This window comes from Phyllobates terribilis, unplaced genomic scaffold, assembly GCF_046119375.1.
Source record: "Phyllobates terribilis strain yellow unplaced genomic scaffold, ASM4611937v1 Scaffold_8__6_contigs__length_399053987, whole genome shotgun sequence".
Classification (NCBI taxonomy): domain Eukaryota; kingdom Metazoa; phylum Chordata; class Amphibia; order Anura; family Dendrobatidae; genus Phyllobates; species Phyllobates terribilis.
In genome coordinates this window covers 294,759,629-294,775,868 of record NW_027362768.1, presented here as the reverse complement: position 1 = coordinate 294,775,868, position 16,240 = coordinate 294,759,629, and the positions used below count along the sequence as shown (strand labels likewise).

At 44.8% G+C, this 16,240-nt stretch overlaps 2 protein-coding genes and 3 non-coding genes across 5 annotated transcripts in view; 1 reads left to right on the top strand and 4 right to left on the bottom strand.

Annotated features, from left to right (window-relative positions):
- Positions 1–1,073: 1,073 nt before the first annotated feature.
- On the bottom strand, positions 1,074–16,053 carry GNL3 (G protein nucleolar 3). Its single transcript, XM_073644441.1, has 15 exons — positions 15,924–16,053; positions 14,926–14,984; positions 12,199–12,339; positions 11,916–12,023; positions 11,731–11,811; positions 10,200–10,332; positions 9,894–9,997; positions 7,610–7,748; positions 7,217–7,304; positions 6,762–6,936; positions 5,698–5,840; positions 5,476–5,606; positions 5,136–5,321; positions 1,791–1,817; positions 1,074–1,342 (listed from the first exon to the last, which is right to left on the bottom strand). Exons 1-15 carry the CDS (start codon positions 15,934–15,936, stop codon positions 1,254–1,256), a joined length of 1,617 nt encoding a protein of 538 aa, XP_073500542.1. The 5' UTR covers positions 15,937–16,053; the 3' UTR covers positions 1,074–1,253.
- LOC141160530 (small nucleolar RNA SNORD69) lies at positions 7,002–7,072 on the bottom strand. The gene has a single exon (XR_012250286.1). It is a non-coding gene; the product is annotated as a small nucleolar RNA SNORD69 (small nucleolar RNA).
- On the bottom strand, positions 7,372–7,446 carry LOC141160528 (small nucleolar RNA SNORD19). The gene has a single exon (XR_012250284.1). It is a non-coding gene; the product is annotated as a small nucleolar RNA SNORD19 (small nucleolar RNA).
- On the bottom strand, positions 10,082–10,155 carry LOC141160529 (small nucleolar RNA SNORD19). Its single transcript, XR_012250285.1, has one exon. It is a non-coding gene; the product is annotated as a small nucleolar RNA SNORD19 (small nucleolar RNA).
- PBRM1 (polybromo 1) overlaps positions 16,009–16,240 on the top strand; it is a 112,370-nt gene continuing 112,138 nt past the window's right edge. Inside the window, exon 1 of the mRNA XM_073644433.1 lies at positions 16,009–16,153. The gene's annotated coding sequence lies outside the window, so the exon portion shown is untranslated. The remainder of the gene's footprint in view (positions 16,154–16,240) is intronic.

Genomic DNA, 16,240 nt, shown 5'->3' with positions numbered 1-16,240 from the left:
GTCCATCTTCTGGCACCCCGCAGGTATGCCTCCTCCGGACTGTAGGGTCCCGTCAAGGACAGGAAACCAACTGATGTGGGAGAGAGGCACGGCCCTTTTATCTGTAGGTTTCCTGTCCTTGAAGGGCAGATCCCCTCTCTCCGTGGTGCTGTCATGGGGGAAAGGAGAAAGAACAACTGTAAATTTGTTTGTAATGAGACAAAGTTCACTTCTGCTGTTCTGTGTTAGCTCTGATCTCACTGCAGAGCTGTGTGTGATTATAACAGCAGACTGTCAGCCATTATATGTCTCACGCTGGTAATGCCTCCTTTCATTATCTGGAGGCAGATTCTCATGTAGATCTATGTCTGGCCCATATATTTTAGCAGCTTATTTACATATATTAAGAAAAAAAATTGTGGATTTCTCTGGAATAAGACATTGGATTGCATAAATCAAAATATAATTTCATTTGATTTTCTATGGCCAGCATGCCCATATAGACTGCTTAGGAAGGTTTATTCTACTGCCAATTCCCTTTAAAAAGGGGTAGATATTGACTTTTAGGATTGCCATTTCCAGTAGGTGGCAGTAAAGATCGAGCCCCCTTCCTTTCTGCAGAGACTATTTGTAGGTGTGTTAGGATGTAACTGATTAAATATAGGTGAACTCAACAAGCCGTTTTCTTTTCTTTCTAAAAGGTCATCGAGCCTCTGAATATTTAAGAGCAGCTTTCGGTTCTCTTGTACGCCATGTAGTTTGTGAGCTCAGTTCACACGTCACGTTGATGTTGCTTTGGATGGAAACTTGCAAAAAGTAGGTGCATTGCTGGGCTAATAATGATTTAGCTCAGCCTTGACACATACAGATCATTTAGACATACACCAAAGGTCAACACATATGGTGAAGACTGAAAGTAGTACTATGGCTGTAAGCCTTTATAGGTTTATGAAGTTGTGTCAATATGAATACATTTTTATCTGTCCGGAGAACCCCTGTAAGTTACTTGTTTTAGCCTTCTGATCACAGTATAGTTAACAACCCAATAAATATGCAATAATTATATACAATCATGCTGTTGCATCAGACACGCATGGGTACAGACATATTTATTACATAGACTTTGCAAAACACAAATCTACATAGTAAACCAAGATTCACAGAATCCACATTACTGATTGCCTTTCTATATACAGTGGCCGCTGTAGTCTTCAAATAAACTTGAATTTTCAGTTCCTATGGACAACCGACAAGAACAGAGTCCTATTCACGTTTTAGTTAAAATCGGCATTAAAGTCATAGTCATCGTCTGCTTTGGCTGGTTTATCAAAGGTGACCGATTTAACAGCTGGTTCTCTTTGCACTAGAAAGAAAAAAAAATACATAATATTACAATTAAGATATTATACTTGCTTATATAGCACCATCATATTCCACAGCATTATTTGTACCCAGGACCCCAGTGCTGCAAAGCAATGATGCTAACCACTGAGCCAGGGTGCTGCCTTATGGATACATCTGACCGATGTGCTGGGAGCTTTTATATATCAACCAGGCAAAGTCTAAAGCACACAAAAATACAGAATGTTCCTCTGTACAAAGGGGGGGGGGGGGGGGGGGGGGATCTGCCGATTTACAGCTTTTCCATAAATGTACTCATAGTGGAAAAGTCGTAAATCTATTTGGAAGCAGGGAAAGAAACATGGAATCAAATCTGGACCTTTAAATTGGTCTGCGACGTCCCCTATAGGGAGAAACTTGCTATAACATACAAGTAATAAAATAAGCAGGAGAAGAGAAGTAATACACACCTGAATGTTCCATCGCCTCTGGTGTCTCTTTCTGTGAAAATACATTTAAGAAATTATTAAAAGTGTTTGCTTTTTTAACAATTAAGTCCAACTCCCAGTTCCAAAATTACAGGTTCACATTATGTGTAAGAGCGGTTTCACAAGTCCATATACTTCCGGTACTGGAAAAAACGATACTGGAGATATCAGTGTCCCTCCCGTGTGTCGCATCAGTGTGACACGTACCGGCGCCTGGGAATCAGTACACAGTTAGCGCTGTTCCCAAGCGCCGGGTGCTGAACACTGCCCTCATCATTGACCCTTGCTCGCGCTGTCATCAGCGCCAGCAAGAGACAATGTTGGGAGTAGTAGTGTCTGCTCCTGCAGTGTCCCTGTGTAAAAATAAGAAAATAAAATTCATATACTCACCTGTCCGGAGATAGCCCCGGCTGTATTCCATGTGACTGATGACACTGAGGAGCCAGGAAGAACGAGCAACTCCAGCGAGCGGGCCCTGCACAGAGCTCATGAGCGGTGTCTGTCACTCACTGAGCACAGCTCTGGGGCCCGCTCGCTGGAGTGGCTCATTCTCCCTGGCTCGTCAGCGTCAGCAGCTTACAGCATGGAACACTTAGGACAGGTGAGTATAAGGATTTTATTATTTTTTATTTTTACACAGGGACACTGCAGGAGCAGAATACTACTCCCAACATTGTCTCTTGCTGGTGCTGATTGCAGGGCCGGCAGGGGACTATGATGAGGGCAGCGTTCAGCACCAGGTGCTTGGGAACAGCGCTAACTGTACACGGATTCCCAGGCACCCGTACGTGTCACACGGATGTCATCAGTGTGAGACATTTTGCGGACTGTGCATCCGGAAAAAAACAAACATGTCAAGTGTGTGGAGCACACGGACGCACAGTCTGTGGAAACACACTGACATGTGTGCAGACCCATAGATTTGAACGGGTCTACGTGTGTCAGTGTCTGTGGTATGTGTGGAAACTGTCACCACACGTACTGGAGACAATGATGTGTGAAAGAGGCCTAACAGACTGGGCTGTGGAGTCGGTAAGCCAAACCTCCGACTCCTCAATTTCCATGACACCGACTCCACGATTCCGACTCCCTCATACATGGCTCATGTGTAAGTGATGAATTTACAGCAGCTCAGATTCATCTCAGCTAAAAGTCTAGACCCTTAGATCAGGAATAGGTCAGACATTTATAGGACATTTCATAACTTTCCCAAATCTTTATGAAAAAATATTCCCCACAAACTGCATTGAACTACTGTACCCAATTTATTATATATTTTAGGAGTCAGTCCATTTGATACTGACTCCACCAAAATGGACACTGACTCCACAGCCCTGCTAACAGACACCATCGCTGCTCACCAGTGGAAACTGACGCATGAACGTCCAGGTGGCCGATGACAGTGCGGCTCAGTCACCATACTGTCAGTGTGATGCCTTTGATGGACACAGTGCTACATAAATATGTTAAGACTTTACAATCTAGGATGTAAACTATATAATCTGTAGTTTAAAAATAAAAAATATGGGGAAAGAAAAAGAGCTGCTCCATTGAATCAGTTTTTGGCATTGTTCACTTTATTGGCTCTACAAAATCCAGTTACAAGGCTATGCATTTCAGCGTAGTACCAACGTCTTCCTCAGGCCGCGAATGTTCTTCCTCAGGCAGTCTCTGAAATGAGTAGCCTTGTACCAAGACTATGCTGGTTCAATAAATGTGGTGAATACCCTGGAGCAATTTTCTAATTCAGCAGCACTTTTTTACCCCATTTTTTTGCCTTTTTTAAACTACAGTTCTTTGAGCTTTAATACTAATGTAGCACCCTGAGGATTCGGCTGCTACAGGGGTATTGCACCTCAACCCAGAGGTGTGGTATTCCACTCCCGGGTAAGGATGGAGAGTGGAACTGAGCTCGGTAGGCTGCATGCACTACATACATCCCATTTCCGAGGAGCAGACCGACGGTACTCCCACTTAGAAATGTGCAGGTACGACCGAGTCTGTTCCTGGCTGGAGTGGGAGGGGGGTGGTACATCCCAAGTAGTGTAGGGGCAGATAGGGGGAGCAGCCTGGGTAAAGATAGGAGCTCATTGGGTGCTGGTCACCTGAGCTCACACATAGAGGGTGTATATAAGGAGGGCACCAACTAAGAACAGGGTCAGATGCAGAGAACAAGTCAGCAAGCAGAGGAGAAGAGAGACCCAGAGAGAGAGAGGAGAAAGCAAGAGAGACCCAGAGGGGGAAACAGAAAAGAGGACTCCAAGAACCCAACTTAAATCCCCGGGTGAAGAGTCGGCACAGGGTACCGGATCCCAAACTGGCGGGGGCAGAAAACACACCCTAGCCAGAGACCGGAGGCCGTGGGCAGCATCTGCCACGGCCACCCATCACATCCACCCCGAAGGCACACCACATGAAGGGTCAGGGAACCCAAGGCCAAGGGTGTCCCAACAGAAGGCCCGAGGGAGCTGGACCTAGGTGGATCACTGGTGGGGACGGCCAGAGAACGGGACAGAAGGAGAGCTCAGGGCCACGCTCCGGACTTGTTTGGGGGTTGGCTGGATCCAGGACCTGGTGGACGCAGCACGGCTCGGGTGGTCACTCGAAGCTGGAGTGACCAGTACAACATCTGCAGTAAGTAAACACCCTTAACTGCACAACCCGACTCTATCTTCATTGCCGTCTGCACTGCACCACCACAACCCCCATCCTCTGCACCTATCCCCCCTGAGGCTATACCCCTCCCGTTGGGGGTTATCCCACCAAGCTGCGCACCCAGCATCAGCCTCAGCGGACCCTGCTGCAGCGGCGGCCACAGTGACCGCATCACAACGGGTGGCGTAGTCGACACAAAAGAACTCTTAATAACATCTGTAGGACTGCCACATAACACTGAGCTTGACGCCCTGGGCACGGGCCGGGTCACAGCCGCTCGGAGACTACAACCCCCCCATCTGATCCGGTGCCGGGTATTCCCCTCAAAAAGGAATATGTCCCAGGGGGCGCGTCACTAACTAATTCTTAAAGAGGTTGTCCAGACTTTAACACACAGACTGCCTATTCTTAGGATAGGTCATCTATGTTTTGATAGTGGGGGTGCCGGATGTCACATGCCCACCGATCAGACACTGACTACCTATCCCAAGGATAGGCCATCAATGATAAAGTATTGGACAACCCCCTTTAACCGAAGATTCTGCACTGTGGAGTGCCCGGTGTTTTCTACCTTTCCTTCCTAAGCTGCGTGATCTGACAGTTTTTTGAGCGCTGCATCGGTCCCTGCAGTTATCTGCAGCATGGCCAAAATGGGATAACTAGATATTAAACTTGCCTCGTTATCTTCACCGATATCCTGATGGCCAATAATCTCATCCTCGCCCACCTCTTCTGTCTCACTCTCCAGCTCAGCAGACTCTTGGCTTTGATCTTTGATTTCATTCTCATCAATTATACCATTGGTTATTTGGGAAAAATGGAAAGGGATACTGTTGGCAGGAGTTGGATTTCTCACAACTATAAGAAAAAAAAAAAAAAAGAAGAGAAATGGCTCATCAGAAACTGGCTTCCCTTTCATGTCACAGTACATATACGTGACTAGTCACATGTAGTTTGGGTTTAATCGTATTTTAATAATTGCCCAAGATTTCATTAAAAAAAAAAAAAGTACCTTTAATATTTTCTTTATTTTCATTATTAAGGATTTTACAGTCGATGGCCTTCTTCAATGCAGTCGTCTGCTCAGCACCGATGTGGGAAGTGAAAGATGAAGGTGGCAGCGTATAATAGCAAAGTCTGGCACTGGGAAAACACAAGGATTGCATGGTCTAACACTGAATAAACAACTGTGATATATTTGTCTGGTCAAGACACTACCTAAATATCAATTTACCCCATCCAATCGTTCAAGAAGAGCTTTGCTGCTGCCTCCAGATCGGCCACACCTTTCTTCTGCAATAGTCCTCGTTTATGGGCGAGTAAATCCAAGAATTCAGGTGGATTTCTGTAGTCTGCAATATTATACCGCAACATCACCTGCAAAAGAAGAGAAAAGAGTTACCTTACTATATATGAAGCCCCTGGTTATAGAACGCAGCCAGGTGTGAAAAACAGAAAATAAGGGGGAAAAAAAAAAAATTAAAGACCCCCTGTGACTATAATACTCACATAGGCTGTACCATAATACAAAGCACTTCTATTCTGAGTAATAGATATTTAATGCAATGTCTACGATTGTATTTTGTGCTTTCAGTTTTTTTTCCTACCAACATACAGTACTTTGGGAACACCGTTTAGGATGCATTCACAAGTCCGAGTGATATCCATTTTTTTTTCCGGACAACACATGGGTCCATAGTTTCATTGATCCCTACACACAAACAGTTTTTAAAACGGATCAGTGTCTCCGGTCGGTGAGACTCCAAGCAGGTCTGACTGATGGTGGACTGATTAGTTGTGAAGAAGTAAGACACAGCAAGAACCTAGAAAAGGAGGTCTCCTCCTAATGCGAGAACATAAAAAGACAAGTGTAGTCTTTCTGGAGTAGAAGCCCCTGAATTCATTAAGAGGCACACACCTAATGAAATTTAACAGAATGCCATCCACCACGCTGGAAATACTACTTCAGTCACGGACTGCAGTAGCATTTCTGGTGTCCAAAATGCTGTCACCATTGTTCCAGCTCCTCTCGTTTCAAACTGGAGTGAAATCACCAAAAGTCACAATTTTTGCATAGCTCTCAGTTCTGCAACTTTTCAAAGCTCTTACACCATTTTTCTGGGAGTAAAAGCTTTGATGAATCGGCCAATCAAAGCTCAGAAAAAAATCCTTAAACCCCACAGCTATCAAGTCTAATGGCAGAATTCTTCATATTACAAGGGGTCATCAGTAATCTAGTAATCAATAAGGCGATATAGAATGTAACTAGCTTTTTGGCATGACACGGGGACCACTCACCTGCTGTTTATCGCAAAGTTGTAAGATCTTATCCACGCGGTCCATAACGTCGTCATCATCACTTTGATAAGCGCTTCTCATGAAGACTGTAACGGGCGGGTTGTCGGGAGACACGACCAGACTGGGACTGTCAATTATCTTGATTCGATCGTCAATTTTCACATCTTGCATTATCCTGAAGGTAAAATGAGCAAGTCTGTAGCGTCAGAGCAAGAGAGCGAATGGATGTAGCACCCAATTCACACGAGATTCAGAGTTGGATTGAACGGACGCTCCATGGGAATGTCAGCTCCAGTCACTCATCATGCGTATCAGGAAATCGTGCCATTAACCAGTGATCGCCCAACCCATAGCAGGTTAGTTGTAAAACTACAACACCCAGCATGTCAGGAGTTGTAGTTCCACAACAGCTGGAAAGCTCCAGGGTTAAAGACCCCTTCCCGCATGGTTCTTACCTTGTTGTTCCTCTTAAAGCCCCCACATTGCAGACTTTATATTTCTTCAATGTGTTTATTAAACTGCTCTTTCCTACATTTGAAAAGCCTAAAAATATGAAAATAGAATTTACATTTGTGTGGACAGAGAAAATTTCAGCAAATTCTACAGCACTTGGTGGAAGGAGATCAGAGTTGGATCTGACGGTCATCAGAAACATCAGACTGTTAAAGATTTTTCCTCATATCTCCACCCATAGACGGGACAAGTATATATGTAATGTCACCGACACCAGACATACTTCACATAGCAGGATTATATTAAATCAGCAAAATATTAATGTATTAGCCTTTTGTTCTCTGGTACAGATACCCATTACTTTGAGCAGAGTATGGGACAGGTTGCGCTCTTACCTATCAAGCCAACTTTCATTGCTTCTGTTCCCGGGGGGTGCAGACTGTGAAGGATCTTTAGTAGGGTCGCAGATCCGTAAGACATAGTCCCTTTAGAGATGTCGATACACTTTGGATTTGGCTTCTTTCCAAGAACTGGCTTCAGCGTTACAATAAAAGCAAACATTCTTTAGAAAGTTTACAAAATCTGTGAGATTATAGAAACTTATTCCATTAAAGGGGTATTCCCACCTCCAAGATCCTATTCCAATATGTAGTAGGTGTAATAATATTAGCAAATATCTCCAATTAGAAATGCAGTATAGTTCTTCTGATTCGCTATGTTGCTTACCCCATGTGCAGGGCATTGCATTAACTCAGGTATCCACAGTTACAACCATAGTGACAGTAAGGTAGCTAGCTGTCAGTGGTCATAACTATTAATACCTAAGCTGCTGCAAAGCCCTGCACATGGGATAAGGGACATAGTGAATCAGAAGAACTATACTTTATTTCTAATTGGAGATATTTGCTAACATTATTACACCTACTACGTATTGGGATAGGATCATGCAGATGGGAATACCCCTTTAAGTGCTGATTTCAGAGTTGGATCTTGTGCTCATCAAAGAGTCAGAACAGAGGGTTCATCACACAGCACGTACACTGACAATTATCACCTAGAGCCACGAGTGTTCACATGGTAGTGGTGACCGGAAGAGCTGCTTCTAAAATAAAAACTTCTGTACAATTTTAGGTCAGGGCCTTGGTGGCTCAAACAGTTAAAAATGCCTGATCCTCAAAAAACTGAAGTACACTGTGGGATTGTGATAACTCAAGTCTGTTGTCTCTATTTGTCAATCTGTGGCTGAAAAAGGGGCTAGCCGCTTACTGTCAAGATATCAATCCGATTGTTAATGATATACAAGATGCTAAAACAATACAGCAGGACACAGGTAAAAGACCCCCGCTACCATGGGTACTATGTGCAAACAGTGGACACGGTGGTCTCTACGCGCACAGCTTTAAACATGGCAGCGGACACTTGGTTTACCCATGTAACGGCCTCTTAGGCTGCATCCATTAAATTCTACCAGAGCATATGATGAATGTTTTAGCGGCTATGCAGAAGAGGACACAGCCTAAGGCCCCTTTCAGACGCCTGTGAGTCATGTACGTTTCTATTTTTCTGATGAATAGAACATGTGCCCATAAAGAAGAACCCCCGGAAGAAGCTGGGGACAAAACGCGCGTCGGGGTGAGGGGATGCAGTGGATGACCATTCCTACCACTTTACATACAGGTATTGCTGTGATACTACTCTTGTCGTACCCTTAGGCTCTGGCTTTTCCCAGGCATCTATACACCCTCATGTCTCTTTGCACCTTACAGTCTCTCCATATGGACACTGATCCTATTTATTTAACATGATTTACACTAGGCATATATGTAATTGCCTTGTGCAATATTGTTTACCTGATCTGGTAGTATATTCTATAGAAAGATGGGCTTGTTACTATAGTGTTCTTTATTTGATCATCAGCCTGTGATAGATTGCCTTATATTTCAGCTTTATCTAGTCTACCCTCGAAGGGTTACCCATCCTCCCCTTTTATTCTACTCTCAGTGTATTGTTATGGTCAACACTGCATCCCCTGGTGGACATTCTGCTTTTTCATTCTAATTGTTATTGTTGAAAAATAGATTTAGTTTTTATTATGGATCACTTTGTATCTTGGACTCTATTTCAGTCTGGGCTGGTTTTGTATGTACCCGTTAAAAGTTTATGGGGTTTTTCATATATCCGTGTCTATGTAGACCGAGCGATCCGCAAAACTTTTTATAAATCAGACATTTGTTTTTGGTCCACGTTACAGATCAAAATTTTCCCTGAAAATCACGTACAGCACATGGCATCAGCATGCAGTTTGTGATTAACTCTGCAATGGATAGGAGAAGCTTTTAAATTTATTTTAGTCATCAATGAAAACTGACCAAACACCGAAGCTCCGATCCAAAATGGATGTGTTTTTACCTATGACAAAAATCACAGCTGTCTGAATGAGGTCTAAAACTTAGTTACATGGCAGAAGAAGGTAACTGATGCCATCTGGGTAGCTAAGGACACGGCGGCCCAGTTACTGTTAGAGGCAATTTTATTCCCATGTGCATTTTTGGGAGACTATGACCCCTATGAGATATCTGACCCCTGCAGGTGTTACCAGTGATCCTGATATTTATGGGGTCTCGTATACACCGCCACCTGCACAGGACATCATGTAAAGTCTGTTCACAACGTATTTACCAGGTTTTTTTCTTGCACTTGTACAGAGCACTTGAAGGCGATAGTTGGAAGTTGCTTGTTGAGAAACTGTAGCCACTTTTCTACGTTGTCTTTGGGCACTAGATCTAGAACAAGACATTTTAGATTAGATTTACAATACAACATTAAATGTCAGGTAACATTTCTGTGTGTGACCTGTTTATGGAGGACGGATAGATGAGATCAGAGTTGGATCTGAAGTCCTCATGATGAGTTAGGACTTGGTGAATTTTCCTCATTTCTCACAGTATCCGTCCACAATAAAAAAGTCTCTTGTAGAACATTTACCAATTTTGTTGAGCACGAACAGGAGCTTCTTGTTAGGAGACTGGAGCACGGCTTGTTCTGCCTGCAGACATCGGCTGCCCAGAGGGTCTCTCGCGTCCAACACCTCCAAGATGACATCAGCCGCCTCGATCACCTGCGGGCAGAAATGGATGATGTTTGTACACTTGTCTGAGGATTTACCTCGCTTGGCTGAATTTGCAGGTCACTGGTTTCTCCCACCTGATATACAAGTCAGACTGGAGGGGGTGAAATGGATCCTGACCGGGTCACAGAATGGGGGATGCAGTTGTTTTTTTTTCTTTAAGCACTGGACTGGTGCCACTAATCTACTGTAAGTTCCCTGCCGCTAGTCTTCTACTTAACAGCCACCATCTTTACCTGTTCCCCGCACCGCTCCTGTTGTCTTCCTCAGGTTGTGACCTACCGGATTGCTCCAGTGTTTTCTGGGCGAGCCAGAAGTCACAACTCAATGTAAGTCTATGAGGCCCTCAGACTTTCACTAAGCGCTTGTCACCATTACCTCTGACTTCGGGCCAGTCAGAAGATGAAGGCGCAGACCGGAGCGGCACTGGGAAGAGCTGAAGACGGCAGCTGGTGAGTATAAGACTAGGTGCGAGGAACTTTCATTAGTGGCGCCACTCCAGCGCAGAAATAAGGAAAATGAACGTTGGAGTGGTGCTTTAAAGTCAAATAAAGATGGCCAGATTGTGAGTCAGAAACACCATTTTTTTTTTTTTGCAGTTAATATTCCTAGGCGTTTTGTTATATGAACACTATACTGTCCTGACCATGACTTACAGCCAGCATAATAGGCCTAAAGGAGTTGTCCAGAGAATCGGTAAGAACTTGCTGAATGGGACATTTGTATCCCTCTTACAAAATAAGAGAACCAGATCAGACATCCGACTGTCACTCTATTCATTCCCTAAATGGCTGCCGGAAAAAGCAGACGTACCTGGCAGCCTCATACACGCACTGCATCTCCAATATAATGGGGATAAATGTATCCCATTCTGCTGATCGGTGCGGGACTCAATGGTCGGACCCCAATCAATAAGTTATCACTTTTCCTGTGCATAGGTGGTAACTTTTTTTTCACTGGACAACCCCTTTACTGGGCGTTATAGCAAACAGTCTATGGACTTATCATACATTAATCGCCCATCTCAGCTTCTCTCGTGCAGTGGGGTCAGACTACTGCACAGCGATTGCCATTCAGTACACCTTTAAGAAGCAAAGCATGCTCAGAAGGCAGCAGTGGGGGAGATTGTGAACCAGTAGGTATCCTGTGTGTATGGTGTCGCCTAAAGGCACTGTACTTTCTGCTAGAGGTAATGCTTAAAGGGGAGATTAACTGGGGGTTTCTGTATAAAATAGGAGGCAGGCAAGAAGTACTGCAGGGCCAATACCGGGGTCAGCGAGAAACCCAGCAGAGAGTAAGGTGGTCTAACACAAACATCTTATGTGAAACTGCCGACTGTCAATGACACCCCCCCCCCGCAGGGCACAGCCCCCATCTCTCCATACATGCCTTGTTCACTTCTCTGCAGAGAGATTGGGTCACGTTCTTAGCTGCTGGTTTCTTCGGTTTTGTGACCGACTTTCTTCTCTCCTGGGAGAAAAATCAATCAAGTTACACAAGCAGCAAAAGCCAAGACACAGGCAAAAGACCCTCCCCAATATAGAGAGACCCCGATATAGAGGGGATCTAGCTACCTTTACTTCCTTTTTCTTGTCGGGTTTATCTTTCTTTTCTTCCAGTTTTCTTTTCTTGGCAACCTCCTGCTGTCTTTCCAGTTTCTGTTGTTTCTTTAACTCTTCCCTCTAAAGTAAAAAGAAAAGAGGGGGCAGGTTTTTTTTTTTTTTTTAATGTTCCAAAGCAAATTAGAAAATAAGATCAGACAATGAATTGATTCACTTAAAATTTATGCAACAAATCCACTAAGTGAGGAAAGAGAAAAAAAAAACAAAAAAAAAAAAACACACACCACATACTAACCCTTTGTTTCCTTAGCTCTGCCTCCCTTAAGATATCCTCTTTGAAGGGGGCATCGTTGGGGATGCTGATGTCTCTCTTCGGCTTCCGGTTTCCACCCTTTTTCTTTGCTTCTTTTTTGACTTTCCGATTATGTTCCCGGACCTTAAAGAATAGGATTCTGTTATACAGATTGCCTGGACTTACTGTCACTGGTGACCATACATCAATGCAAAGCACTATTCTAAATACATGCACGCTCTGCCAAACCATGACTTGGGGAAGACTGCCGTCCTCAGAATGAGCAAATACAGATATGACCACTAGATATATCAGATTATCACCAGGTTTAGTCCAATTCAGCTGGATCTAACAATATTGTGCAATGAATATAATTTCTACCGCCATCTTTAAAGGGAACCTGTCAGCAGCATTAATCAGACGCTGGCTGTGCGATTGCAGCCAGGTATGTTTTACTCTTCAGATTCAGCATACTTTAAAAAGCAGATGTCCGTGTTTCTTGGATGAATAGTCTGATGCAGTCCTCTGGTGCTTCTCCCCACCCCATGTGACCGACAGATCTACTCGTATGTCTGTGTATCGGAAAAGATCAGTCAACTGGTATAGGGCAGGGAGAATCTGGATGGGGACTGGCCTCGGACTAATCATCCAGGACACACTAGCGTGAAAAGTTAGATTATTTTGGTGCAAAGCTCTGACAAAAGTTGGCAGCATGAGGTGACCACCAATAGTCACATTAAAGGGAACCTGTCACATGAATAAAAGCTATTAACCTTAAGATATGGGGTCATTCTGCAGGTAAATAGTGTTGTAGACCTGCATTTAGACCCCACTGCCGGGAGGAAATTAACTTTATTCCCTCGGCCAGTGTTTGGGTTCCAGTCACCGCTCCGTGTATAGAGAGCGGCAGCTGTAACTGCACCCCTGATACTGACTGACAGCAGCTCAGCATTAGGGCCGGCTGTCAGTCAGTGTCAGGGAGGGGTGGAGGGAGCAACATGGGTCCAGCGGTGACTGGACCCATGCCAGTTCCATCCACATGACTCAAACCCAAAAGCTACCGAGAGCAATAAAGTTAATTTCCTCCCGGCAGTAGGCAGATTCAGAACGCTACTAACCTGCAGATTAATCCAATATCTGAAGGTTAATAGCATCTTTTCATGTGACAGATAGTGTTGAGCGAGTATGTTCTATTAACCCTTTCGCCGAGTATACTCGGGCCGAGCTCCGAGTATTTATAGCTGCTCGGTGATTAGGTTAAATCGCTCCCGTGTGCATGATTTGCAACTGTTTGACAGCTTTATTACATGTGAGGAATGTCTATTTCTTACACATTCCTCACATGTAATAAAGCTGTCAAACAGTTGCAAATCATGCACACGGGAGCGATTTAACCTCATCACCGAGCAGCTATAAATACTCGGGAGCTCGGCCCAAGCATACTCGGACAGAACATACTCGCTCAACCCTAGTGACAGATTCTCTTTAATGACGAGAGGCAGCGCTCAAAACGTCACAAATCTTACTCCAGCAGGGGGCGTAGAAGGATTTTGTGGTGAGGTGTACGCCACTCGTCTAAGGCTCCTGATTCATGAAGAGGTGTACGCCTTCATGAATCAGGAGCATCTGACTCCAGCACACCTCATCAAGGCTGGAGAGTACAATGCCGGTCTCCATGTATCAAGCCCATAGTCCCTGTACATAGCAGTCCATACCTGTCATAGCATACCCATAGTACCTGTCCATAGCAGGTTTACTATAAAACGCTGCCGCTTTCAGAGTAAAACGTGCACAGCTGCAATCACACAGCTAGTGTGGCTCATGCCGTTTGCAGTTCAGGGAGCAAGAATCTGAAATGTTCCCTTTATGTCACCATTAAAGGGAATCTGTCACCCCCTGGGAGATATCAGACCTCTACTATGGCCATACAGGTTATAGAAAAGTAAAATCTATACATACCTGTATGGCCCATATTAGAGGTCTGATTGCAGAGAAAAGTGTTTTTATCACCCATGCTTTCCACAGGCTTGGGGTCCGGGGGACGCCAAGAAATCCCCGCCTATATGCTTAGTTACCATATTCCCCCCTCCCCTGCACGTCACAGGGCCCTGTGATGTGCACTGTGCTCTCTGACTTCCCGGGCATGCGCAGAGCACCGCTCACAGAGCACGCTGTGCTTCATCCACAGGGCCCTGTGACGTGCAGGGGAGGGAGGGGATATAGTAATTAAGCATATAGGCAGGGATTTATTGGTGTCCAGGGGACGCCGAGCCTGCGGAGAACAGGGGTGATAAAAAACACTTTTCTCTGCAATCAGACCTCTACTATGGGCCATACAGGTATGTATAGATTTACTTTTCTATAACCTGTATGCCTATAGTAGAGGTCTGATAACTCCAAAGTATTGACAGATTCCCTTTAAGGGCAAATACAAGTATTTTGGGCTAAAAACATTTCCCAATAGGGTTTTATTAAAAAGTTTTGGACCTTTTAGATTCTACAGCCTCTATGTATCACAGTACATAGACTGCAGAATGAATTAGCGATAAACAGGCCAGGGAGCTTGATCTGACAGCAGGATCCAGCCCTTTTCGATGATCCACTGCACTTTCTTCTAATGTGACTTAAGACCAAATCAAAGTGCAACATTTTGTTATTCATTTCTCCCCCATCCTGTGATTATGGTCATTGGACAACCCCCTTTATCATTTGTACATTTTTAACATTTACCTTTTTCTGGATTTTGTAACGTTTGCTGCATGACATGCGTTTACTGGCCTTCCTCAACTCTGGGGGGGAGGAAATAAAATCAGATTAATATTTAATGCACAAAAATAAATAAAATTGATTTTTTCCACACTTGTTTTATTGCAATTTTATAAACTTAATGTAATCAACTAAGTTTCACTCTGCAATCTTCATTTTCTGCCCCCTTATATGCAGTTTGCAGCCTGATCCAAGCATTCCTCTTGTAGGAGTGTCCCTCTCGGTAATACAGGCTGGATGACAGGTCTGTGTGTAACAAGACTGCTGCTGTCATGTATTAGCACAGCTCTTATCCTGCCCTCCATAAGACTGTAGACACTTTCCCACCTTTCCCTTGCAGAAACCTCATTTTCACCTGGCAGGAGTTATGATTTAAGGGGTTGTTCTTGGTAAACTTAAATCCCCCAAAAGCTCACAGACGTATAATCTAATAGCCTGACCTGTTACTCCCCCTCCCCCACTCCAGCAATGCTGCTAAAACCCAGTGGCACTGTTGTTCATAGCAGCTTACACATGACTGCTGCTGCCAATCAGCAGCAGCCCTTCAGTGTTGCATAAGAGCAATCACTGACTGTCTGCAGTAGTCCTGTGACAGAACGCTGTTCCCAGTGGGACACCTTAAATTGTGTGACATGACAGCTGCAGCCAATCAGTAGCCACCCGTCAGGACTACATAAGAGCAGTCACGTGATAAAACGCTGTTAAAATGTGTCATTTGACCGCTGCAGGCAATCATTACTCTATAACAGTGGTCACTTACTGTCTGCAGCGGTCATGCAACAGTATAATGGCATGTAACCCACCAAGAAGAGCACTACTGCTGGAGAAGCCCCGGAGGTGACTGATCAGGGGTCCTGCAGTAGTGGACAGCCCCTGTAATACAACAGCTGTGTCCCATCATGGTGGCAGTACTAGCGGCCACACACCGGGCCGCTCACTATCCACCACCGCTCGTCACTTACTGGGGCGCTTCATGGCTCCGACCCTGTCTCGCCAACAGCACGTGCGAAAAGAGAGAGCGCAGTCCCGAGTACTGACGTCACATCCGGCTTACTGCCGGGGACGCGCCCGGATGTGATAATCACGCGACAGTACACTGCTGGGCGGGGCTAAGTATACACTAGCTCAGTGTCCTTACTATGTGCGGCTGACAGGGGGCGATAAAGTGTCGGGTCCAGTGTAGTAACAGCAGGTAAATAAACCACCAAAAAGACATTTTAGCGGTCACATGTGTAGCCCCGCCCACCTGTTGGCGGTTGAGGTGCCCCGTAGCTCCTCC